This window comes from Numenius arquata, chromosome 7, assembly GCF_964106895.1.
Source record: "Numenius arquata chromosome 7, bNumArq3.hap1.1, whole genome shotgun sequence".
Lineage (NCBI taxonomy): Eukaryota > Metazoa > Chordata > Aves > Charadriiformes > Scolopacidae > Numenius > Numenius arquata.
In genome coordinates, this window is record NC_133582.1 from 41,893,975 (window position 1) to 41,920,008 (window position 26,034).

The 26,034-nt window shown below is 42.1% G+C and overlaps 2 protein-coding genes across 3 annotated transcripts in view; one reads left to right on the forward strand and one right to left on the reverse strand.

Annotated features, from left to right (window-relative positions):
- Positions 1–26,034, reverse strand: part of FYCO1 (FYVE and coiled-coil domain autophagy adaptor 1) — a 53,776-nt gene that overhangs the window by 15,603 nt on the left and 12,139 nt on the right. Inside the window, exons 4-14 of one of the 2 annotated variants that reach the window (XM_074151053.1) lie at positions 25,383–25,508; positions 21,624–21,730; positions 20,601–20,744; positions 19,758–19,851; positions 18,445–19,338; positions 15,619–15,711; positions 14,113–14,231; positions 10,748–10,915; positions 10,176–10,325; positions 8,547–8,752; positions 8,064–8,208 (exon numbers count right to left, since the gene is read on the reverse strand). In XM_074151053.1, the coding sequence (XP_074007154.1) occupies positions 8,064–8,208; positions 8,547–8,752; positions 10,176–10,325; positions 10,748–10,915; positions 14,113–14,231; positions 15,619–15,711; positions 18,445–19,338; positions 19,758–19,851; positions 20,601–20,744; positions 21,624–21,730; positions 25,383–25,508 (2,246 nt within the window). Of the gene's footprint in view, positions 1–8,063; positions 8,209–8,546; positions 8,753–10,175; positions 10,326–10,747; positions 10,916–14,112; positions 14,232–15,618; positions 15,712–16,707; positions 19,339–19,757; positions 19,852–20,600; positions 20,745–21,623; positions 21,731–25,382; positions 25,509–26,034 lie in introns of both variants that reach the window. The other variant, XM_074151052.1, reaches the window with a different exon arrangement.
- Positions 1,761–2,798, forward strand: CXCR6 (C-X-C motif chemokine receptor 6). Its single transcript, XM_074150913.1, has one exon. It carries the CDS (start codon positions 1,761–1,763, stop codon positions 2,796–2,798), a length of 1,038 nt encoding a protein of 345 aa, XP_074007014.1.

Below are 26,034 nucleotides of genomic sequence, written 5' to 3' on the forward strand. Positions count from 1 at the left end.
TCTGAAGTTTGAGAGAGCACACAATGTGGATTCTAGCCTAGGTGTGTAAGTAACAAGCAGGATGCTTTAATAGCTTCTGGCTAGAAAAAATATTAGGTAACGTAATAACAACGCATTATGAATAAATGAAAACCTTTTTAAAGGAAATTGCTGGACTTTCTCTTAGAAGTTACCATCCACTGGAGGCGGGGGGGGGGGAGAAACAAGGTTATTGGTCTGTTCTAATGGATATTAAGTTAAAAATTCTTCTTTTACAAGAGTCAATAAGACTATCCTAAAGGCTAATTTCCAGTAAGCTTGGACACTAGAGGATCTGTACGACTTTAGTAAGGCTACTAACTGAATGTTATGTTATCAAACTACAAAACTGAGTGCCTGGTAATTACTTTGTTTCAGCTCAGAGGAAAAAAACACCTTTCCTTTACAAGACAGAGGCAAGAAACACCAGCTGACTGCTGTTGCAAAGAGTAGGTAAAATAGAACACAGTGCTTCCATTTGTTCCAGTATACATGGCCTTAATGTTGTTGAGCCTAACTTGCTTTTGCAGGTTATCTTCATCCCGTCCTTGGCCTCCATCTGAATTGAAAAGTAAAGTATTTTTTAAAGGGGCAAGCAGTTTTATAGTACTTCTCTGGTGACTAACAGACTGCACTGGCTCTGTTTCTTGGCACCATAGAAACTACTTTTTCGGGTAACGTTCAATCTGCTGCACACACGTAACTCACACAAGCGAGGCCTTCCTGCAAATCTAAATGATTCAGAGGCGAATTCTGCTAATCTTATGCTGAGTAATAACTTGCAGTGGGATTAGTCCCACAGAGACACGCTTTTTGTAGCTCAAGGGACGGGACATTTAACCTTAGGCTAAATCTTTGAAAACCCCATTAACCTGTCTCACAAAAGGCTTTATTTACAAGGTGAACAGCTTGCAAATCTGGTTGTTACTGTTATTCTTATGTGCTGGCGACAGCCCTGACAGAAAACATCCCCTTGCCTTGGAGGGCTGACACTGCCATACTGCATCAGCTCTCGAGAGGGCATGCGACGGAGGCGGGTTGACAGAGAAGTGGTCACTCCTCTCTCCGACAGTAATAAAAATGTTTGAAATGGATTAACCAAAATCAAACGAGAAAGAGACATTAATGAAAATCCTCCATGTTTTCAGTAAGTCACCTGAGAAAGGGAAAGTAAGAAGTGCCGCCATCTGGTGACGTGACTAACATTTAAACAACGAGCTAAGGCTGAACCACAAGCTCTAAAGCGCTCACTCACTGAGACTCAAACTCTACTTTTGGAGACAGGTCCAACCCAAGCCAAACCGCTCTGATGCTTAGAGCCTGCAACCTGAGCCCAAAGGCTGCATTTGGCAAAATTAATTCTGTTTCTCTCATGGGTTCCTCCAGAATCGCTTGATCCAAACACTAAACCACTGATGGATTTGAAAGCTTAATCCATAACCCGTTTTCGGAAGCCTCTGTAATTGTCTTGTTTATCTTCTGAGTCGCCATGAGTATAAATCTTGTAACAGATGATGTGTTTAAATCCACCAGCTGTTGTGTTTGGGTCTTGACTGTCAAAACAACCCTCTTCAGCAAATAAATATATTTGCTTTTGTCGATCATGGATGTTTTACTACAGCTCTTATGTGTTAGCACTTAGGATTTCTGTCTGTCTCCTGGATGCATTAGGATTTCATTACTTGCTGAGTAAAAAAATCTCAATGTGTCTCCTTACAGGCTGCCTTTAAAAAGAAGGCAACATGGCAACTTCAGATGTTGATAACTTTTATTATAACTTCTCCACCATTGATTCCTACGAAAACGGAAGTGAGAATTTTCACACATTTACAAGAGTCTTCCTGCCTTGTGTGTACTCGGTTGTTTTCATCCTTGGGCTAGCAGGAAATGCGCTGGTCTTTGTCATACTGGTTTTCTATGAGAAACTGAAGACACTGACAGATGTGTTTTTGGTGAACTTGGCAATAGCTGACTGGGTGTTCCTTTGGACGCTGCCGTTCTGGGCGTATTCTGCTGGTCAGGAGTGGACTTTTGGCACCACGGCATGTCGTATCATACGGGGCTTGTATATTCTGAACTTGTACACTTCAATGTTAACTCTAACATCCATCACCTTTGACAGGCTTATTGCTATTACTTTTGCCACCAAAGCACATACGTGTCAAACCAAACGAATGACATGGGGCAAATTAGTCTGTGTTTTGATCTGGGTGATCTCCCTAGCATTTGCCACACCGCAGTTTATTTTTAGTAAGGTGTTTAGTATTGATAAAGCAGTATGTCAGGAAGAATACCCAAACCACGGCACAGAACTAGCTCTTGAAGTGATCCAAGTGACCCTTGGCTATTTTATTCCCATGCTAGCCATGATTATCTGCTACTCGCTAATTATTAGAACCTTACTGCATGCCAAGAGTTTTCAAAAGAACAAATCTTTAAAAAAAATATTTTCTCTCGTTGCAATATTTATTCTTACTCAGTCACCCTATACTTTCTTGAGACTGATAAAGATCATAGACTGGAGCTTTAACTTGAACAGCAGCTTTGAATATGCAATCATCATAACAGAAGCTCTTGCTTATTTCCACGGCTGTCTTAACCCTGTTCTGTATTTCTTCATGGGGGTGAAATTCAGGAGGAATTTACAGAAAATTATTAAAAACTCAAGATGCATCAAACGGCAAGTTACAGCTAAACAGTGGCAAACCACTGAAGAGGAAGGCTCTAAGACTTTTACTGCCTCAAATAATGCAGATGCAACAAGCATGTACCCACTATAAAACTGCCTAGAAAATCTGACAACTATTTACAGCTTTTTTGTTGTCGTTGTTGGGGGTTTTTTGTAAATACTGAGATAGGTAATCTGCATGAAAGAGGAAATACAATCCCATTAGTAAAGACACTGTGATCGGCTTTAGGCCAACCTATCTTAATCATGATACTTCAGCGCTTTCTGCTTTTCCTGGTCAGAGCTGATCCAAAGACAAAGCCGGTAACTGAGTTAACTGTGTAGAAAATCTTCAAAATGTATAAGAAACAATGAGATAAAATGCCGTTCATCATGATATAAGGCTAACTTGGACTTCTTGACTCCAGAGGGGCTGAGACATTCACCAAACCTCTGGCCTGCTGGTTTTCCGTGAACGGCGTTTATAACAAAATCATTTATGAATTTTGTTTCAAAGATGTATATTTTAGTTCAGCTCGTTCATTTAATGAGAATTTGTAGATTAAAAACATACACATTTCAATCTTCATGCTGGGTTTCTTGTGTAGTTGGGTTTTATTGTGGGTTTTTTGTATTTTTCCATTTGGGAGAAGGTTTCCACATGCACTCCTTTAGCATTCATCTAAAATTTCGGTAATAAAGCAGCATTTTCATCTGCCTTACATCTAATATTAGGCTCATGGCCTGAATCTCCCATACACATCTTTGTATCTCACCTCTGTTAACAGAGCTCATGTTGCCAGATGACTAGGCCCCTGTCAACACAAGGGATATCATACTGCACCTGGGCTCTAACACTGAGCAGTGCTTAGATGCAAACCCTCACACCCTAATTCCCACACATTCTTTGCACCATGACATCTTTCCAGTCTGTTTTTCCAGGCATCCCCTTGGCACCAGGATTCCCTTGCCATGAAACTGTGGATTCCTTAGTTGTTCTCCTTCCTTTTCCTGCAGTCCCTCCTTTCCACTTCCCATTGGGAGGCAAAAAAGTGCAAAGGGGGAAGTGCAGGCTGGGGCAGAATGTATGCAAAAACTCTTGCAGAGAGTAGCAGAACAGGGGTGGAGACTGGAATAGGGAAAAGAAAGAAGGGATGTTGGAAAGGAGCAGACAGAGGGCTTTATGTAGCTGTGGGCTGCCTATGATGAAGGCAGGGTTGGGTCTGGCCCAAAGGCTGAAAGTCCTTTGCATTACAACTTGGAAATAACAGTTTTAATCTGTTTCAAACCATTCTTGCAGTAACTGCACTCAGTCTGGATGTTCCTTCTCTCCCCATTTAACACTCAGGCCTTCTTACCAGATCACTGCAGCTCAGTGGTACCTGACCCTTGGTGGCACCATTGTGCGCATGTCACCTTTTCCCCATTAGAAAACAGCTGCTTAGGCAATCCCTTTCTAACTACACAATCTTTCTTGTTTCTCCCATAGTGAAATGGTGCAATACCCTTAAAAAGAGAACTAGAAAGGAACGTGCTGTGCTTTCACGTCTGAGTGACAAGTAAAGCTGCTATCTCGACACACAGCTGCAAGGCAGGCTTTCCCGGCAGAGGGTGGCGAGAGGCGCTCCTGTCCCCACTCCTCTCCCCGGCTGGTTCTGCGCAGGGCAGCGAGTGCATCAGACCACATGCAGTTCCCCCTTTTGGCTGGCAGCCTGCCCAGCCATGTGAGCTGTAATTAGGTCAGGAAAGAGTGTTATGAGTCATTAAGAAAAAAAGAATCCAAAACAAAGCAACCACAGTGCAGACAGGCTGAGTTGTCCTTTCTACCAAAAGCAGTACCAAGGTATTAATAAACTCGTTGTTTCTGTACCAGGGTAGCAGTAATTTTTTTTTTCTTTTTAATTTATTTTTTTAAACTTCTGCTGTCTATGATCTTGATTCTGCTGCTGTGACATTTATTGCAGGCATGTAATTTCTACGATATGTTAAAATGGAAATACAGTGCACTGGTTTATCCTGGGAACTTTGACCTAATGCTATGCAATATCCTGACCTTTGTTTTAGAACACAATAGGCAAATGTGAATGCTTTAGAAATCAAAGAGTTTAAAAATACAACACTTCAAAAGAGAACCCATGAGCCTTGAAGCAGCAAGGCGTACCACAATTGCACAACTTATCTCAGCTTCTCACATCAAGATTTCAATCAAGCTGCTCCAAACACAAATAACAGATCTGAACGTACGAAGCAACTGCTGCTTAACCCTAATGGTAAGGAAAGAGCTGCTTCAAGGTCAGTCAGAGTTACGCTGGCACAGCATCTGTCTTACCTTGCGCACATACCTGTGCAGCTCATGACCAAGATGAGTTTTATTTGGTTCTGAATTGACTTGTACCAATAAAGGCAGTCTCTCAAAGCCTGCTGTTAAGCAGTAAAGCTGTTGTAACCATTTCATGTCACTTCAAGGAAAGAACTGCAGGGGCAGAGTTAAGTGAAGAGAACAAGTGAAAAATAGAGTAACAGTACAGCAGACACCAAAAGGAGGACAAATAGAAAAGAAAATGTACTTTAAGACAATCTACTGCTTTGAGTATCAGCTCCCACTTCCAGTCCAGCAAGGACTCACACCCAAAATAAGGTAACACCAGTGTGAAAACCTTATCCAGACACTCAGAGTAAGGCTGTAAGAAACTCTGGCAACAGAGCATGGCTATTGCAGATCTTCTCTCTGTCTGTTTGGCCCATTCAGCCTCCCTTCTCTTCCCTTTCTTGGCTGCTCATCTCCCTCCCTTTTAGAGCTGCACCAATTAGTTCAAATCTCTGGCAAAAAAGCCTGAATAGCTTGGACTACTTTCAGCAGAATTCCAATAAAGAAGTGGCCTGAAAACTTACTTATTTGTATGCATTCCTCAGACATGCATCTAGCAAGCACAATCGTGGATCCTTTCTGTCTTTCCCAGGCACAATATCAAAGCAAATTCTACCCCATCTATTCAATTTCATGCAAAGAGAACATTATTGGGATGCCAGTGGATTGTTATTTATGCTTCAAGACTACCTGAAATCGCCGCATAGAAATCAAGCCACATTTAGCTGGTCACTTTCAAAAAAATGATCAAAGGTCTACATGAAGCCAAGGTGGTCCACCAGTCCAGTATGGCCAAGAAACCTGCAGCAGTGAAACCAGTAGCTCAGAAAGTCCCTGAACTGCAGATCCTTGGAAGGTGGGAGAAAACACACTGGGAAATTATCAGTACATCTACTATGGGCTGCTGTCAAAGACAGGACAGAGGGTTAGCGGAACCTTTGCTCACATTCAGTATACTGGGTCTGGCATGTTTACCTTCAAGTACCCATGGTATAAAATGTTGCACTATCTTCTTGCCTGCTAAGATACACTCAGGCTTTGGGTACACATATACTCTTCACCACAGAGACAAATGAACTTCTGTGCTCTCATAATCAACACCGCGCTCTGCTTTTTTTCTTCAACACATACCACAGGTGCCACACCATCGTCTGACTCACATAACAGTTTCTGCATCTCTCCCGTAACATAAAACCACACAATCAACACAAGATGCTCAAGTCATCCACAACGCGAGAAGGCCATTCTGCATTCTCCTCCAGCGTTCAGCCTAGTGAGACCCTTCAGACACTACAAGTGTACTGAGGAGGGGCAGGTGTGGTCTGCCTTCTCTGCAAAGTATGTCTCAAGCTCCAAGTATGATCACAGTAGGACTCTCCCCCCAGCTCATAACACTAACGAACCAAGAGTGACAGACGATAAAACACTATTTGCTGGCTTTCCTGCCTATGATCTGTGAGCAAGGGGAGATGGACAGCCTTTAAAAGTTTACGTGGTGCAAGCAGGATGTTGTATGGGCGCCCTTCGAGAATAGTATTCCATTGTTAGTGGCAATCTTTCCTTCCAGCCTGAATACTTTGTGGGACAAGATGAATCTAGCCTAATCACAAACTGAAAAAAATGGTGACACACATTTATTTCTTTTCTCCTGGTTGTATTCTCCAGAGCTAACTCACCTGTGATATCCCCTCTGGAGGTAACATGAATTCAAAGTAGTAGTACATCACACTTTTTTCTTCTTCTTAAAATCAAACAAACAAACCCCCCCACTGAAAATTGTCCCTTTGCAAAAGAAAGGCAATACTAACTTAACAAGAGCATTGTGAAGCTCAGTTAGTTCATGTCTGCCCAACGCATGATGAACACGAATATACTGTCAGTGTCAACAGCACACAAACCGGGCAGAATACATAGAACTTATTCACCAAGCAACAAAAACGTAGAATTTTGAAAAGTTTTTGTTTTTTTTTTCCAAAAACCCATCTGCACAGTCTGCCTTCTATCCAAACTGCAAGTCACTGTGGTTTATGCCGGAAATGGGTCTCTTGAGGGCAAAAAAGTCTACGTCTGCTTTCTCAGCAGTAGGTTTGTTACTCTGTGGCTATTTTCAGTTTAGCATTTAGATTTATCACACTTATTTTTCTGCTCAGAAGCAAAACAAGCACACAATTTAGGTGAAATCACTCTTTTTTTTTTTTTCTTCTCCAATATATCAAAGTTTTTGAAAGATAATGCATTTTACAGAACAGAATTTTTGGAAAATATTTGAACAGTAAGAAAATACTTTGTATAAACGTGGATATATATTAAACTATAATATTACAACAGTTTGCAAACCAAGTATCCAGATACTCAGATGGCCTTAGATCCTCTTCATTGCTAATTCACATAGAAGTAGATGTAAAAAAAAAAAAACTGAAATCTGCATTTACTCTCATTTTCTTAAGAAAAAAAGAACAAACTTGTGCTAGAGTTAGCTACGCAATTGCAATTCCTTTTCTTTTCTGTAAGCTGTTATCTTTAAAGTAGTAAAGAATCCTACAGACACAGCTATTTCACATTCAGTTCAAAGAAGCCTGTCATAGAGCACATCTTTCTTTATCTTTCCTGACCTCCTTCTCTTGATACTAAGTAATGGTGAGTCTGACAGAGAGTATCACTTAGATCCTATTATAAGTTAAGTGTGAATGACCAGCGATCCAGTATGGCCTGCAAGCTGATTTTAATGGTGACAGCTGGCCTGATGGCAGCACAGAACTGGGATCACTCCTCCATGCTGTGGTGAAGCAGGTGGAGGGAGAGGACACAGCTGTTTCAATTTACTAGATTTGATGCTGACTGTGCAACTAGGCCGTAATTATTTTGTGTCGGTTTACTGAACATGTGGCTGGGAAAAGAAGTGTCTTCTATTTATGCAGAGGTTGGCTATCCTCACTGAATGAAAAAAAAAACCAACACTCCAAACAAAACCCAAGAGAGTTCCCTCTCCATGAAGCAGTGTTTACTCACAGATCTGTCACGCTTTGATCCAGAGAATCTCTTTCCATCTCACTTTCATTGTGGAGAGAGTCTGATTCCTGTACTTGGCACAGCTCCTCATCAGTGATTATATCAAATGCTGCATCATCTGGTGGTTTACAGGCTTCACTTGCAACTGTGCCGTAAAAGGAGGTGAAAAGAAACATAAACAATATTAGCTGGTTATGCAGAAAACAAACAAGCAAAACCCTTAAGGGGGAAGACTAGGCCATTCCTCTACCCTTACAGAAGCATTAGATAGCTACTAGAACCGACCGAAAACCTCAGGCTGTCTGACACTCATTTAACATACATGCAAATTTCTGCCAATACCAATCAAAGATGGGACCAGTCCCACCCTGAAAGCACTCCATGGACGTGCAGGTCCTTGGGACAGGAGGTGACCATGTGGTGTCTTGGAGAATGTCTAAGAACCCTACTTATTTCTCCACAACATGCAAACAACACACTAACCAAAAGCCCTCTCAGGTGGTGACACAGGTGATTCCAATGAAGCTGGTGATCCTTCCTGGTTGGCACTGGATCCAGAGTCATCTGTACTGTCCACAATGACTCTAGGCTTATTAAAACAAGCTCTGCAGCAACGCTCCTTTTTTCCACCCGGCTTTGTCACCATGTAGTTGTTGCAGCAGTAGTAGCAGAAAATGCGACCACACATTCTAGAAATGATTTGAAACCACAGGTGTTAGAATAATACCACATACAAGTGGAACGTATCTACGCAACAGTTTGGGGCTTTGTCATAAAGCTCTTGCTCTCTGCAAAAGCCTGAACGCTACATCCATGGCAGGTATCATAATACAGACTGTGCTGCTTTCTGAGGTGAAGCAAGTTTTCTTGACAAACACAGGACAGAAATTCACGTTCACACTTTGCTGCCTTAATAAATAGGGAAAACAGAAAAAAACATAAAAATACTTAAAAAATGAATATAAGTTTAAATATAAAGACATAATTAAATACCCACAAATATGCAATACAAATAAATAATAAATACATATAAAATACATACGAAGGAAATGTACTTAATATTACACAGGCCAAAGCTCACACTAAGTTAGAGCAAAACTCGATTGTAAGGACTGTAAGAATCTGTCTATGTATCTCTACTTAGTAATCACTCCTCTCCCCTTCAGAGAGGGAAGAAGCCCTCTCTGCTCTGTAGTCTCTCAGTATTAAACCTGTGAACTACTCTTTAATGAACATGTTAAGATTTTCATGAAGAAAAGCACCCAGCAGAGATGACTGTTATTTGTTAAGTCTTAGTGGTTTTGTTCTTCATAATCATCCAAATCACTAGTAGGTGAAAACATGATTTTACAGATTTTAGTAGAAATGAGTAATTTGGAAGTTGTTACCAGAAATGACTTCACTATTTATTAATCCCATTGAATGTTCCCTGCATTCATATGCAATTGAAGCAGTACTACATACCTCACATGATGAATCAGGCCGTGACAATAAAGAACAGTAAAGAGCCAAAACAAACATCACTAAGACTCTGGAATTTATCCACTTAAATATATTTGAATAAATCTAGATCAGGTAACTAATAACTCCAAGCAGGTTAACTGTACCAAAAATAATTTAATATTAATTTTTTTAAAAAACACTACTCTGCAATTGGTAATTATCTCTGAACATACCTACCGTAAGTAACCAAATTTATAATTGCACAGCATGTTGGATTTATTCTGGAATACTTCCATCACAATAGCAAAGCCATCTTGGTGAATATTGTTTACAGCATGCACAGAGCAGTGCATGCTAAATATATTAAAAACACCATCATTCAAAGAAACATACTATGTAGGGTGTGATTATCTTTGTTTCCAGAAATGAGAAACTGACAGACTCCCCAAGCCAGAATTACATCCAGATCTTTGCCTCAATACATGTCAAGGGACCTTCCCATCCATGTCTCTTACCCCCTTGTGAGCTCATGTGTTCCTTCAGCCTCTACAACGTCCTGTACCAATTATTTTGACCAATGAACTGCGAATGTTAAGAAGTATTTCATCCATGTAAATGCTCATACTGAATTTTGCTTTTGAACAGCATAACAGAGTTCAACAAACTGACCTGCAGTGGTGTCGGCGCACCATCCATGAGAATTCTTTCTGGCAGTCCAGACAATGATTAACCTCCGTGTCCCCCTGCCACCTTTGCTCTGCACTAAGCTTCTGCTGGAACTCCAGAGCATCCGATTTTTGCCACAAAGCATCCTTGTCTCTGCAGAGAGACCGTTAAGAGAAAGAAAAACACACAGAAATTATCAGTGCTGGTTTACTGTTAACCAACCTCAATTTGAATGTTGGTGAAAGCTTCGTAGTAAAACTTGCTTTGCTGTAACTTCTGAAGAGCTTTCAGAAATATAGATCAAGAAACCTACCAAAGCTCTTGGGATGGTTGGGAGAAAAATACATGCCATGCAGAGAACTACATATTTCTGCAAAACTGACAGCAAATTAAGGAGGAGATAATATTGGGTGTTACATTTGTGACTGCATTATGGAAATGCATATTTCAACTGCTGATGAACTTGGCTATTACCTGTATCTTCAAGGGATACAAGACTGAACCACATAGGCAGTATCCCTTAACATCCTAAGCTAGGATTTTGACTTCTGCTTACTGTTTATTTTGATGCCAACCTGATAAGTTCTATCAAACGTTCTTCAAGGAACTGTTTTGTTCTCGTCAGGTCATCCAGTTCAGCAAATAACTTCTGGTCGCTGCTATCTTTGTCTGCTGCCACCTTGCTGAGCTTCTCACTGTAATCCAGGACCTTCTCTTTTGCTTCATCAGCTTCTTTTTGGATCCTGACCAAATACAAAGCCGATTAAGAATCATTATTAGCTCATGTGCATTCAAGTCTTCCCCATGTAAGAAAGGGGTCCTCCACCCTGATAAACAGGTAGTTCCAGTGAAATTGTTCTCAGTGTGCATATTTTTTTATAGCTAGCCAGAATCTCTCCAGTGTTCTGCATCACTGAAAGTGCACACAGATCCATTATCTGGTAAACACAGTCAGCAATCAGCAATTTCTTGGATGCCCTGCTTATAGAAAAGCTTACGATGGCTACCACACTGGGAATAAAATTAGTGCCCCTGGAAGCTATGATCAGCAGCAGCTGCAAACTGAGCTAAACAGAGTAAGTCCTAGAAGTCCTACAGGTTGCTCAGCATTTGCAGGTTGCACACAAAGGGCCACTTAATACAACATACTCCTCCATAGCCTTCATGTTCACAAAAGGGAAGCAAACCAGTTTCTCACTCTATTCTTCTAACACAGATGCAATTCAAAAACTAAAGGTTAAGACAACTCAGTTCACTGCATAGTCAGTGGAAAGAACTGTCCCCAGGAAGCTTTCAAGAACGTAAGTCTTGGCTTGAAGATACGGTAATTTCAGTACTGTGACTCCTAGCAATGGATCAAAAATGCTGCAGCAACACAACATGAAGGGCTGAGCTGGGCTGAACTCACTCAGACAATTCAGATGAATTCAAATATTTTTATGAGTTAGATCAAAGAGCAACAAGAAAAGCTTCTACAGGCACATCAGGGATAAAAGATAGATGAGGAAAAATGCAGGCACTTTCCAGAAGGAAACAAGACACTTGGTTACCCAGGATATGGACAAGGCTGAGGTACTCAACGACTTTTTTCTCTGTCTTCACTGGCAAGGGCTCTAGCCATACCACCCAAGTCACAGAAGGCAAAGGCAGGGACTAGGAGCATGAAGAACCGTCCACTGTAGGCGAAGGTTCGAGACATCTAATGAACCTGAAGGTATCCAAGTCCATGGGACCTGATGAGACCCATCTGCAGGTCCTGAGGGAGCTGGCGGATAAAGTTGCCAAGTCATTATCCACCATATTTGAGAAGTTGTGGCAGCCCAGTGAAGTTCCCACTGTCTGGAAAAGGGGAAACATAGCCCCCATTTTTAAAAAGGGAAAAAAGGAAGACCCGGGGAACTAGAGGCTGGTCAGTCTCACCTCTGTGCCCGGCAAGATCATGATCCTCCTGGAAACTAAGCTAAGACATGGAAAATAAGGAGGTGATCGGTGACAGCCAACATGGCTTCACTATGGGCAAATTGTGCCTGACAAATTTGGTGGCCTTCTATAACGGGGTTACAGCACTGGTGGATAAGGGAAGAGCCATTGACATCATGTACCTGGACTTGTGGAAAGCATCTGACGCTGTCCCACATGACATCCTCGTCTCTAAATTGGAGAGATACGGATTTGACAGAGGGACCACTTGGTGGATAAGGAATTGGCTGAATGGTTGCACTCAAACAGTTGCGGTCAACAGCCTGATATCCATGTGGCAACTAGCAATGAGTGGAATTTCTCAGGGATCAGTACTGGGACCAGTGCTCTTTAACATCTTTGTCGGCAACATGGACAGGGGGATTGAGTGCACCCTCAGCAAGTTTACCAATGACACCAAGCTGTGTAGTGCAGTCAACACACTGGAGGGAAGGGATACCATCCAGAGGGACCTGGACAGGCTTGAGTGGTGGACTTGTGTGAACCTCATGAAGTTCAGCCAGGCTAAGTGCAAGGTCTTGCATGTGAGTCAGGGCAATCCCAAGCACAAACACAGTCTGGACGGAGAATGGATTGAGAGCAGCCCTGAGGAGGAGGCCTTGGGGGTATTGGCTGACGAGAAGCTCAACATGAGCCGTCAATGTGCACTCACAGCCCAGAAAGACAACCGCATCCCGGGCTGCATCAAGAGAAGTGTGGCCAGCAGGTTGAGGAAGGTAACTCTGCCCCTCTACTCTGCTCCTGTGAGACCCCATCTGGAGTACTGCGTCCAGTTCTGGGGTCCCCAACATAAGAAGGACATGGACTTGTTGGAGCAAGTCCAGAAGAAGGTCACAAAGGTGATCAGAAGGCTGGCGCACCTCTCTTATGAAGACATACTGAGAGAGTTGGGGTTGTTCAGCCTGGAGAAGAAAAGGCTCCGGGGAGACCTTATAGCAGCCTTCCAGTACTTAAAGGGGCCTACAGGAGAGATGGGGAAGGACTCTTTATCAGGGAGTAACAGTTCTAAACTGAAAGAGGGTAGATTTAGGTTAGATATCAGAAAGAAATTCTTTACTGTGAGGGTGGTGAGGCACTGGAACAGGTTGCCCAGAGAAATTGTGCACACCCCATCCCTGGAAGTGTTCAAGACCAGGCTGGATGGGGCTTTGAGCAACCTGGTCTAGTGGGAGGTGTCCCTGCCCATGGCAGGCAGGTTAGAACCGGATGATCTTTAAGGTCCCTTCCAACTCTAACCATTCTATGGTTCTATGATTTTGTACTGACAACAGTACAAACTGACTTCAGCACAGATAAAGAATCATCAGTCTTCCCACAAAGACAGATGATATCGGTATTAAAATGTAAAAATTTGGTTTTGATTAACCTATTCAACTCTGTGCGAGCTCATACCTCATAAAGATCTATTTCAGACTGCCAGATAATCCACACTACACAGGCCGACATTACAGACCTTGGAAACACAGCCTGCGTTAGATACTTAAAGCTGATAAGAAACCTCACAGACATGCAGGATGTGGTCCCATTCAAACAATTCTTACTGATTCTCTGAAACTTCATGGAGAGGAGAGAAAAACCGAAATGTCAAAAAGTGCAAATTTTCCATTCCTTTTGAAAAAAAAGGAGGCAATTTTAATTTTGTGACTAACCTATAAGGTAAAAGGAGGTTGTAAAATGTCTTTCAGTTTCATAAAGGAAGCCATACAATGAATTTACATCATCAGCTAAATAAGAATACAATAAAACCTAAACCTTGCATTCATGTGTGCTGTGTAATGACATATTTCTCATCTGAAGTGTCAATCTGATCTTCCCTGTTAGTGCCCATGCACTATTTGCCCTATATAAACCCTGTGGCATACGCTACTTCATAAACCACAGTTATTTTCAATATGCTTTGGTTACTGGCCCCTTGCTTGGCTTACAATTAACAGCTTGTGCAAAGAAACCAAACTCCCACCTTTCCAAGAGTTGTCTCAGAGATGTCACCTCCTCTTCCTTCTGCAGCCGAGCAGATTCTGATTCAGACAGCTGCTCTCTTGCTTCCTCCAGCTTTCTGGACAAACTCGTGTTTGCAGCCTAGTGAAATAAATTAATGTATTCCCTTACATATGAAAACAACACTTTGGACAATTACCAAGACACCCAAGCAATGCTTTAAAAGAATCAGTTAAAGCCAAACCACCAATTAAGATGCTATTGTATAAGCAGACACTAATTAGTTGTGTACTAGTGACTGATTACTTCTGTCATACTGAATAAGGGATAGACTCTAAAATAAGACAGTAATAAGCCCGTAATTCTTATTAGTCCATGTCAGTTGAGCTTTAGCCTCCTTATCAAGGAAAATCTCTCAAAGATAACAGCAAAAGAATACACCCTAGAAGTTTTTTCACCACCTAAGAGTTTCAAAAGAAAAAGAATAAAAATGGGTAAAATGTTGTTTATTAAAGCTATATAGAACATGAAGGAAAATGGAAAAAAACCTGCTTGTTTCACAGCTAGCCTCTCCAAAGCAGTCTGCCAAACTCTGAGTACCCAGGGAACGTATCTAACTGCATCTAGAGGTGTACGTATTTCTGCTAGCAGGCAGGGCCAGGTTCAATAACCTTAACTTTCTTCTTTCTGGATTCCTGACTCCTCAGTACGACCCTCCAAACTCAACTGTTTGATAAATGCATTGCAAAAATCCTTTATTTTTTTTTTTTTGGTTGAGACCTTATAGCAGCCTTCCAGTACCTAAATGGGGCCTACAGGAACGATGAGGAGGGACTCTTTATGAGGGAGTGTAGCGATAGGACGAGGGGTAATGGTTTTAAACTGAAAGAGGGGAGATTTAGATTAGATATCAGGAAGAAATTCTTTACTGTCAAGATGGTGAGGCACTGGAACATGTTGCCCAGGGAGGTTGTGCATGCCCCATCCCTGGAAGTGTTCAAGGCCAGGCCAGCTGGGGCTTTGAGCAATCTAGTCTGGTGGGAGGTGTCCCTGCCCAGGGCAGGGGGGTTGGAACTAGGTGATCTTTAAGGTCCCTTCCAACCCAAACCATTCTCTGATTCTATGATTCTATTTCTCAGCCAGATTAATTCTCTGATTCAGTGCCCCTTGCAGCCTGCAAACAGTTGGATCCACATGTGTGGCTGTGTGCAGTGGGCAAGCAGGGCCTAAGACAGACACCTTTTAAACCTGCACCCCCATTTAAGAAGTGTGCACATAACCAGGTCTTACATAAAATACAACTAGCTTTCAGAGCAGGACAAATCCTAAATGCCATTCTGGTTTTTGTAACCTCAGTTTCAGAGGCTAACTTTCAGCTGCCAAGTATTTTGTCTGCAGCACCTGTATTTATTCAAGGGCATTCTCAGACTCCCAGCCAGTTGCCAAAAATTCTGCCTGCCTTCTCAATTAGAACACTAATGTCCGCTGACACAAACACCTCTGTCTTTTAATCAGATCAAGCACCTACTTGTAACTCTGCAATCTCCTCCTCTGTAGCACGCTGTTGTCGCCTTTGCTCCTCAAGTTGCTCTCTTACTTTCCCACACTCTTCACTGGCAGCCTAGCAGAGAGATTGAGTCCGGAGTTAGCACTTCTCTAGCAGCCACCTCTTCCTCTATGAAATTCCCAGTACCACTGTCAAGCTCATGAGAGACAGCTAATGAGACACCCAACTCATGGATTCAAGGAAACTCCCCTCTGTGGTGGGAGGAGTTTTACTGTTTACTTGCTATGGGCTATTACAGTTCTCAACAAAAAGAAGCCCAGCTTGCAAAATACTCTGGCTCAAAAGACTGAGAGAGCCCAAATAATACTGAGGTTTAAGAAGTCTTTATGAAAATGAAACATAAATGAATGTATGCTATTTTCTCAAACTGGTGGGATTTTTGGATACTGCCAGTGGCATAAGCCTCTGATCAACTGCCAGTCTTAGACGTTATCTCAGAATGGCAGAACAAACACAATAAAATCTTCAGCCTTTAGGTGTGCTGTTTCACATGTACAGGGCTGACTGGAAGCAAAACTTTAATCTTCTCGGCTGCCACCCTGAGCACTTGAAAGAAACATACATGAGGGAATTAACTGCAAAAGTATCTGGTCTCAGTCTAAGTTTGCTTTCATCAAAATCAGTTTTAAGGAGAAGTAGTGTTATGAGTGTGGGGAACAGGTCCGGCAATGTTCCCACCAAAAAAGAAAAAAAATCACATCTGTGACCAGAGGAAACAGTTACAGAAGATGCCACCTTCAGTGCCAATGTAAGAAATCATGGTCCTCTCCATTACTGGCTGGCTTTTCCGTATCACGTGGCCTCTCCACTGCGCTTGGGTGGCCATACTATACACCTCCAAAAAACTGTGAAGAGTTATTTTCCCTCAAATAGGCCTAGGTCATGAGTGCAGAGACATTTTCAGATTCCCAGGCTAAGGCTAGTTGTGTGCGAGTCTCAGAGCCTGACCAACACAAACCTTAGGACTTCAAGCAGTAATTGCTGCAGCAGAAGGTAAAGCAGGGGAAATCCTGCACAGCTTCCTCACCTATACTAACCACATTAATTTACCTTGAATTTTGTCTGATAATTTAGAATCTCTGTGCTCATTTGAAATTTTATTGCAGACAGCTCTTCTTGGCTGGTCTCTTGGAAACTCTGTGCCTGTTTCTTTACTGTCTCCAGCTGCAATTGCAGACTTGGGACAGCTGCAGCACATATTTGAACCTCCTCTAATTTCTCTTGCAGGCTCTTGTTCTCCTGTCTGAGATTAGAGATGTCAAGCTTCAGCTTCTCCTGTTGCTCTGCTGCCTGTTCTTCCAGTTCTTTGAGCATTTCTGTGGCCTGGGCTAACTGTTCTTCTGCATCCACCTTTTCAGAGGTCAAGGCACAAATCTGAATACCAAGTTCAGCCATATCTGTGTTGGTCCTGTGGAGAAGATCTTTGTTTTCTTCATTTTCCATTCTAGCAACTTCCAAATACTGCTTAACCTTGGATAGCTCTTCCTTCAGGTTCAGCAAATTATTTTCCAGCTCGGCTTTTTGATGGACTGCTGTCTCCTGCTCTTTTTTCAGCACTTCTTCTCTTTCTTTACACTGCACCAGTTCTTGCACATGGTTTCTGTTGAGTAACTCACTTTGCTCTTTCAGCTGCTGAACAAGTGCCTTCTGCTCACTCAAGACAGTCTCTGTGATTGCCAGCTCACCTCTCATCTGCTCCCTCTCATCAGTGGTCTGCTGAAGCTTGACTCGCAGGTCAAGGACTTCTGCTTGTAGCCTAGACACATCACTTCGGTTGACCTCCAACTGCTCTTCACTCCTGGTCAATCTGGAGGCCAGCTCTTTTGCCTCCTTCTCCAGAGAAGCTGTGTGCTGTAGCTGATGTTTTTCCACTGATTCCTTTTCTGATGTGAGGGATTCAATAAGCTTTGTCTGATGAAGGCACGTCTTTTCAACACTGAGCTTTTCTACCTCAAGAGTCTCTGCTTTCTTCCTATGTCTTTCAGCTTCTGCTCTTAGCTGCTCACACTGGCTCTCCATACCTTGCAGTTCCGCTTCCTTCTCTGTGAGCTGTGACTGGAGACACTCTTTGCTTTCCTTCAAGGTGCCTAAGCTTTTTTCCATTTGTAAACTATGCTGTTTAGCACTCTTCAGCAGTCCTTCAAGCAAGGCATAAGACTCCTTGGTGGTCTCTTCTCTTTGCTTTAGTTCTTCATAGTCTGAGTGCAGAGCCTCTAATCTCTCCTCCAGAATTTGGCTTTGCCTTCTGGCATTCTGCAAGTCTTCATCCAGCTGTTTGTTCTCACCTCGAAGCTTCTTCTCTTTTTCATCAACTGACACCAGGGCATCATCTATCTCACTCTGAAGCTGTTTCTCAGATGCTCTCAGCCTGGCTACCTCAGCTTCCAGGGAAGCTTTAGAAGCTTCCAAATTTTTCAGCTTCCCTTCCATCTTCTTCTTGGACTGCTGCAAATTCGCATTCTCTGCTTTCAGTTTCCTGCTCTCCTCATCCATATCACTCACTGCAGAGTTTTGCTGCTCCACCTGCTCCTCCAGCTCCTTGACTTTTTGGCCGAGATGCTCTTTCTCAGACAACAGTTTCCGGTTTTGCTCCTCAAGGCTATGCACAGTCTGACTCACCTTTGTTAAGTGACCCTCCTGTAGTTCAAGTTGCTCTGCTTGCGAGTGGGCTTCCTGCATCAGTGCTCCTTCCCTCCTACCATACTCCTCCTCAAGTTTCTCTTTTTCTTTCCTTGCTTCCTCAAGTTTTTTTTCCAGTGACCCCACCTGAGTCAGCGACCCCGTTACCTGGGTCTGGAGCTCAGTCATCTCCTTTTCTTTCAGGGTCAGAGCCTTCTGAAGTGCTTCCATTTCCTTTGCCACGGTTTCCAGGCTCCTATGCAGCTTTTCACTCTCTTCTTTGGAGTCAGCAGTGAGGCGGTTGTATCTGGATTCCAGTTCCTTCTGTGCCTCTTCTTTCAGCTGCAGCTCCTCCCTTGCTGCTTTCAGCTCAGATGCACGTTCATCACTGAGTCTTTGCATATCTGCCTTTTCCTTTTCTTTCTCCTGAAGCTTCTCTAACAGTACCTGTATCTGTAGGGCAGAGTCACAGTGGGCTGTGGCTTGCTGTCCCTTTTCCTCCAAGGCAGCACCAACTTTTGCAAGGAGGTTGAGGTTCTTCTGTTCTGTGGAACTCAGCTTGGCCTTGAGCTCATCAATGCAAAGATCCTTCATAGCAACCAAAGCCCTAGAGGCCTCCAGCTCCTGATTCAACACCTGCAGTTTTGAGGCACAGTCTTCCTTGCTGGTCACCAGCTGCTCCAGCTTTGTTGAGTATTCCTTCTGCTGTTCCACTGCATTCAGTTCCAGCGACTGCAGGCACTTCTGCAGGTCATGAACAGTGCTCTGAGTGGAGTGCGAGACCTCACACTGTTTCTGCAATTCTGTGATCATCTTTGTCAGCCGGGAGTTCTCCTCGCTGTAGTTATTGCTCTTCTCCTTTTCCACCTGAACTTGTTCTTTCTGATGGCTGACAGCTGCCTGGAGCTCCTGGTTTTCCATTTCTAGCTGGTGAATACGATCTTGAAGTTCCCTCTGCCTCAGCTCAGCCTGGTCAAGTTCTACACGCATCTCTTCAAAGCCCTCAAGGTGTTCAACATTTAGTGAGCTATTTGCATCAGGGCTGGAAGGAAACTCTTGGGCCTAAATGAACAGAAGGGGAAAGTCAGAAAATTCAGGAAGTATTAAACATTCATTTAAAACATCCTCAAATGAGAGCAAGTTCAGGAGTTCAGGTTCTTAACACACAGTAATGTTCTATGTTGCGTTCACAGCACTACAAGATACCAACTTACAGGGAATGGGGCTTGTTTTCAGCAAAAAAAATTAAAACATACCTATCTGCAGGCAGTCTTCTGAATATATATTTTTTTTCCTCTACAAGATTTGCATATTCAGTTGAATCAGCCACTGGACAATTCCCTTTACTTTTAATTAAGAACTCCTTTTGTAGTTTACCATTTTAAGAGTCATAATCACCATAAACTACCAAGCTCTCCGGAACTATGCCATTAATTAAAGATCTACCATGGCACATAAACATTTATTTGTCATTTGCTTACCTGCAAATAATTGCTCACTAAACTGCTCATGCTGGAACTGCGACTTGGGGGCTTCCATAAATATGCTGAAGATCCAAGTGAGGATAATGTCCTCCTGTTGATCACACAGAGAAACAATGTGTAAGAGAAGTCTAAGCACATACATACATGTCTTTCTATTCTTACATGTAAGATTTATCTAGTTTTAACTACCACACACAAAGAGACACAGCTGCACCTGGTTTCTGGGACAACAACCACTGAAGTTGATGGAAAACAAAATAAGGATATCAAAGGCATCTATAAAAAATCATCGGGTTGGTAGCCGTGACTTCCCACTTCCCACATCCTGTGTGGCGGCACCTCAACCAGATGGTGGCAGCATGCAGCCCTGGAAAACATCCACTGATACAAACGGATCGGGATCAGACCTAGTATATTTTGTTATTCCCCTCTTTGAGGTGGGATCAGGCTGTAGTGACTGCATATTGTCATCTCTGCCATTGCTCCAAGTGAAACACACTGCTTGGCTTTTCAGCCACTACACGTCTCGGCTCTTAAAACAGAAGGATCTAAGAACATTTCCTCTTGTGCCTGTGAAGATGAGAATAGTTTGGGCTTGGGATTTGGGTCTAAACTGCAGGTACTGGAAGTATTCCATTACAGAGCATCAACTCTGATCTCTGGTACAGTTTATAGAAGGAAAAAAAAGGCCAAATTGGTCATACACTAATTACATGGAGAAAGTATGCCTGCTCTAACACAAGTATTCCTACCTTCAACAGCAGAAGCTTTTACAGATTTTGTAGCAGGCAGTTATTTTCTGGCCCTCTTAATACAAAATAACAAATTATTCTATCTTACCTGGCAAATGCTGGCCAAGCAGCATCTAAATCATAGCCTCTTGATGCCAAGTCAAACTGAACGTCAGTGAGCTCATAGAGTTGACCCACAATTTCAGAACTCATTTTGGAATTCAGAAATGGACTTCTTGCATAGTACCAGTCGCTTGAACACAAACAAACAAAAAATTAATACTCATTGATAATTAAAAAAGAAGGAGCAGTTTCATTTGCAAAAAAACCCCACACCATCATTATTCACTCCACCCCAGAAAAATTATTATATGCTATTTTAAACGCAAACTGAAAACAACCAGACCCACCAACCAACGTTCCTATCCCTTTGATGTGAATGAAATCAAAGTGCTTCAATGAATTCCACAGAAATGTCTTTAAAGGAGCCCCTGCACAGAATATTTTTTGATTTAGTGCTTGGGCAAAACACTGGGAAGACAAAATATTTGCTATACACTGGATAATCACACAGTAAATACCTAAAGGACATGCTTAATACATCAAGAATGAGGGAGTGAAAGCAGCAACTACTAGTTAAATACACCGTGCAAATAGTCGGCTTTTTCTAAAATTCCTACCAGTGCCCCTCCAACCAGTTACAAACTATTTTTGGTGTTCCTTCGCCAGGGGCAAGCTGTTCCTCTGTGTGACATTTCAGAGATATATGCAAATGCTTTGTAGGTTTTACACAACACATCCACATTAATCCTCCCTTATGATGTACAGCACAGAAGATCAAACCAGGATCTTCAATGCTTATAAAAATGTTACCTTTGAAACCAACATATAGAAGCATCACCACCACCCACTCCACACACATTTAGCTGTAACAACTTTCAACCTTTACCAGCCTAAGATAGGTATGAACCAGTGACCCAGGCCAAAAGGTCTATTATCCTTTCTATCCTACTATCAGCTCTCTAAGCCAACTATTTGGAAGGGTTTCAATTTCTCTGAATAGCTACTAAGTGGTGTTACTTGATCACATTGAGCAAACACCCATTAGTTAACAAGGCATTTTGCTATTCACCTGGTCACCTTGGTGTTCATAAAACATTGCTGCAAGGTGTCTGCTAGCCTTTGGTGAACCAGGGAGTAACGAAGAAATGCTCTTCCTTTTCCAAGAGACGTTCGTAGCTGGAAGAAAGAAAACACAAGAAAAGGAAACTCTAAATACCATTTGTAATCACGTAGAGACGCGGCCAGAACAGTCTACATACTGACACAAAAAAAACCACAATAAGCCACTAGCTGTAAAGGAAGCAGTAAGAACTCCCACTAAGAGACATGTTCTCCCAACACTGTCATTACTGGGATCTTTTTTGAATGACAAATTTGTATCTACAGCCGGCTGTTGTCCACTTTATAATAACATAAAAGGCATCACAGGGCCAATGAATCATCTAATATACTGAGTACATGAGTACAGACTATGCTAAGGGCAATTCCCAATACAAGGTAAAATCTCAATGTGCCCAGCAAAGCCAGAAGTGACTGCTTAGGTTACTTAAGATGTGTCTGACCACAGCTGGAAGAGCTTTAGGGCAGATCTAGTCAAAGAACAAAGATGTACACATATACAAATACACATCCGCATGGCCACAGTAATCCCAGACGATGCAAAAAGCCTTCCTTAATACTTAGCCGTTAAGTTGAACAAAATCTAATTCCTACTTCAGACCAAAAGCAGCTGCATGACTGAAAATAATGGAACTTTTTATTAAGACAGCTGTTAAAGCAACATAACGGGGATCACAAAACTCAGCACTGAATTTTGTTACAGTTACTGGCTTGAGGAATTGATATTTTGTTTTGTCTTTTACATCTGAGTTACTTGTTGCCCTGCAAAATAATGAAACACTAAACATGTAATGTTTCATTTCTCCTTTCCATCAAAATGAGTAATCAATTTAGGAGTGGAAAATGAAGCGATGAAAAGAATTTCTCACCAGTCAGCCATGCTCCTAACTAAACTGCTCATCCAACTAACAAACCAATCATATTAATGATTTAAAAATGGAGGCCAAGGAAAATATTGGAGGGGGTTAAGCTCAACTTACTAGATTACTGTAAATTTTGCTGAAAAGTTAGTGTGAAAGAAGGCTCAAAGGCCACACAAGCTTTCTCCCCTGATCAGTATTCCACTGTGGTGAAGTGAGAGCAACAGCTTAACTCTCAGTTTCCTTGGGTTTGCTGTTACTGGCTTTCTGTGCTCAAGTAAGATGTAGGTTCCTTATTTATCTCAGCAATGCACTATATGCAAAAATGTTCCTTATTCATAGAATGATGAAACGTGGACCAAAGGAAGCAACACCTCTTACTTCTTTTTTTTTGAATTCTATAGGACATAGTGTAAAATAACATGGTCCCCAAAGGCTAAGTACCTCAGAAACAGCAAATTTAATTTGCCAACTGGTTTTTGTCCTCATTCATCCTGTAGGTGTCTGAATATTTCAACATGGAGATGCCATCTCTGCCCTGTGCACAGAAGCTTAAAAATATTTTTTCTAACTAGGCATAGTTAGTGGATATCTTAAGAATAGTAAAAAAATCCACTGGAAGCCACTGAACTAATCTGATCCCTACTCCCATTGGTTTATCAATTTAAACTGCAACGCCTTTTTTAAGCATGGAAATCCTAGAACAAATGTACGCGATGAGAAGGAAAATATTTACATATATGCAGCTACAATTAGCCAAAGACCATTTGACTACAAAGCAAAACCATGCCACCTCCTGCTAGAGCCCTGCTAGAATTCAGGGAAGCAGGCAGTGTCTGGTGTTGTCAGTGTTTCCATGTTGACTGCAAACACTGTAGCTAAGTGCAATGTATGGCTGTAGCGCTGTAGCATGTGCAATGTGTGACAGTAAAGGCTTGGAAAGATGTGTATTCAGCGGGATCACCTTTTGAAAGGGGATCGACCAGAACTCACTGCTGACCTAATGCCATCAAGGACAAGGCTCTCTGTTTAATTAACAGGTGGGCAGTTTCCAGGGTATTCCTATTTGCTTCCTTCCTTCACCACTCTACCATACCATGCGCCCTGATATTAGAAGCGCTGCAGGCAAAGCAGAAGAAGAGGCATTATGCTGTTAAATGTCTGACCATTCTTAAAAAGCAACTGCCATTACTCTTTCCTCCTTGTTCAAAAGTCAACAAGTACTGTTCAGTAAGCAAATAAATGCCATCTGGAAACCTTTATGCGCTATCCAGCCAGGTTCAAAAACTGGCTGCTGATTTCCACCTGTAATGAAGGGGAACAACCAACGTGTTTTTCTGTCATCTGTCATTTAATTTCTGGACCTAAGTCTGCCCGCTCAGTTATCTGAAACGGCTGACTAATTTTTTTTAGGAGTTCATTTTCCTAAACCACTAGCTAATAAAGTTAAAAGAAGTCTTCCAGAAGCTACTTTCTATGCCTGCACATAAATTGAAACAGAAAATATCCTTTTTCCAAACAGTAACTTCCGATATCATGCTAACCATTAAACAGCCAAAGGTACTGAAGAGGCAAAAGCAGAGCAGCCCTTACACGTAATAATATGCAGGTGATACCATAGGCAACAGACTATCGAAGGCTACAGCCCAGTCATCTCGGCAGAAAAATCAGATTGGCTACTATTACTGAGAATTTTGGGGCCAGTAGCTACAGTCAGAGGACCTTTCCTGCAGCAGCTCTCACTGTCATGACTTCTCCAGTCTTCCTGGAAGTCGTGGGAAAGTCAAACCCAATTTCCATGGCTCTCTCCTGTTTCCCTTCCCAGTGGTAAAACAAACTGGAGCCCTCCTTTGGTTTGTTCACCTTGGAACAGCACAATTCAATATTGTCTAAGTTGCTGAGAGAAGGTGAGATAGGGAACACAGAGCCTGCCTCTGCTAGAGTATCCTGCCTGTCTTGCAGATGGCTCAATACAACATTATTTAGAGCTTCTGTGGAGGAACTGCTAATAGAACAGGTAAGTCTGCTGTAAATAGTAACTTGCTAATGAAAGTTAGTGCTGCTGACAACAGAACTGAGCATCAGGACAATGCTGGCCAGCACCATCACACCATCACCTCTTTTACCCACAAAGCAAGTTCTTCTAAAGACTCAGACAGCATCAGCACAGAAAGCTTCTCACAGCACTTATTTCACCCCCTCATTAAGCTGAAGATGTAACATGGCTGTTAAAAGATTAAGCTTTTATTACTAGATCTAATAAAAATTAAGCTTTTTGTCCTGTTCACGACAGCTTACCCAAGGGAATAATGACAACCATCCCAAGCCATTACATCATGCTATTTGACATGGAAGAACAAAGCCGAGACAGAAAATGAAATGTTGCGCTCAGTCAGTCCTCCTCAACTCTACTGACCAGTTGAAAAACTCTTAAGAAATGTCAAACACGGTGAATCTTTAGTCTTACTCTTAGAGCAAGTCCCACCTTAAGCTGTGCTCAAGATGGCAGGTTCTACCCTTGACTTAATTTTTCATCCCTATTTAGAGAAAATGGCACTAAGTTGATGTAAAGGTGGGGCACAACCACAGACAAACAGGACCATACACTTGTGTAAGTGGTCTTCAAAATAAGTAAGAGTCAGGCTACCTAATCCTATATAATTTGGTGCCCTAGTAAAAAGAGTAATCTTGCTTTTCTCATATTTTACATGAGAATTAAAAAAAAAAAATCCCAACCTTTTTTTGGCCGTATGTTAAAAGCAGTGTATTTTCTTTTGATTTCTGCTGCTCTCTGAAAAGACATGTCAAAACACAAACCACACTCTGCGATGCTTAACTGATATACTTACTTCCGTAATAGACTTGACAAAGCGGATTCCATCATTAGCTCCTTTGACTTTTGCCAGGCAGTCACAGAAATAATCCCAGTAGTCTTTTCTGTTCCCCAGTAATGTGTTTTTTTCTTTCTGGTCAAACTTACACAAGGAAAACAAAAAGCAGTGAGCAAAACTTAGATATAAATATATATAGCTACTTGGAATTCTGTTCCTCTCCTAGCACCATGCGCTTTCATGGCTCCTCTTAGTTTTAGCCAATGTATTCACAAAGGAAAGAGACATTGTACCACACTGATGCAATCCAGCAGTTACAAAAGCTACTTTACAGACTGTAACAGATAATAATGTTCTGGGTCTAGTTAAAATACAGACATCCATTCAAAACTGCTGAAACAAAGATTTGCAACAGATTCAGCAGCTGTTCAAGAGCAAGGAACTATAAGAACCAGTTGCTGAGAGACCTGCAATCAAGCGTGGCAGGTCGTATGTACGCTATGTTCTGGTATGCATGTACGTACCAGAAAAACCTGCTCTAGCTAAATCACATTCAGAGCAGCGCAGCAAGAGTATGGGCTGCAGCTTGGACCATTCAAATCCCAAAGGATTCTTCAGCTTCTGCCGAACCCTCTGCAACCCAATTAAAACTCCCTTGCCTAGATTAAGG

What these genes read in the sequence shown, in the direction of transcription:
- CXCR6 (XM_074150913.1), top strand. Translation starts at nt 1,761, where the DNA reads ATGGCAACTTCAGATGTTGATAACTTTTATTATAACTTCTCCACCATT.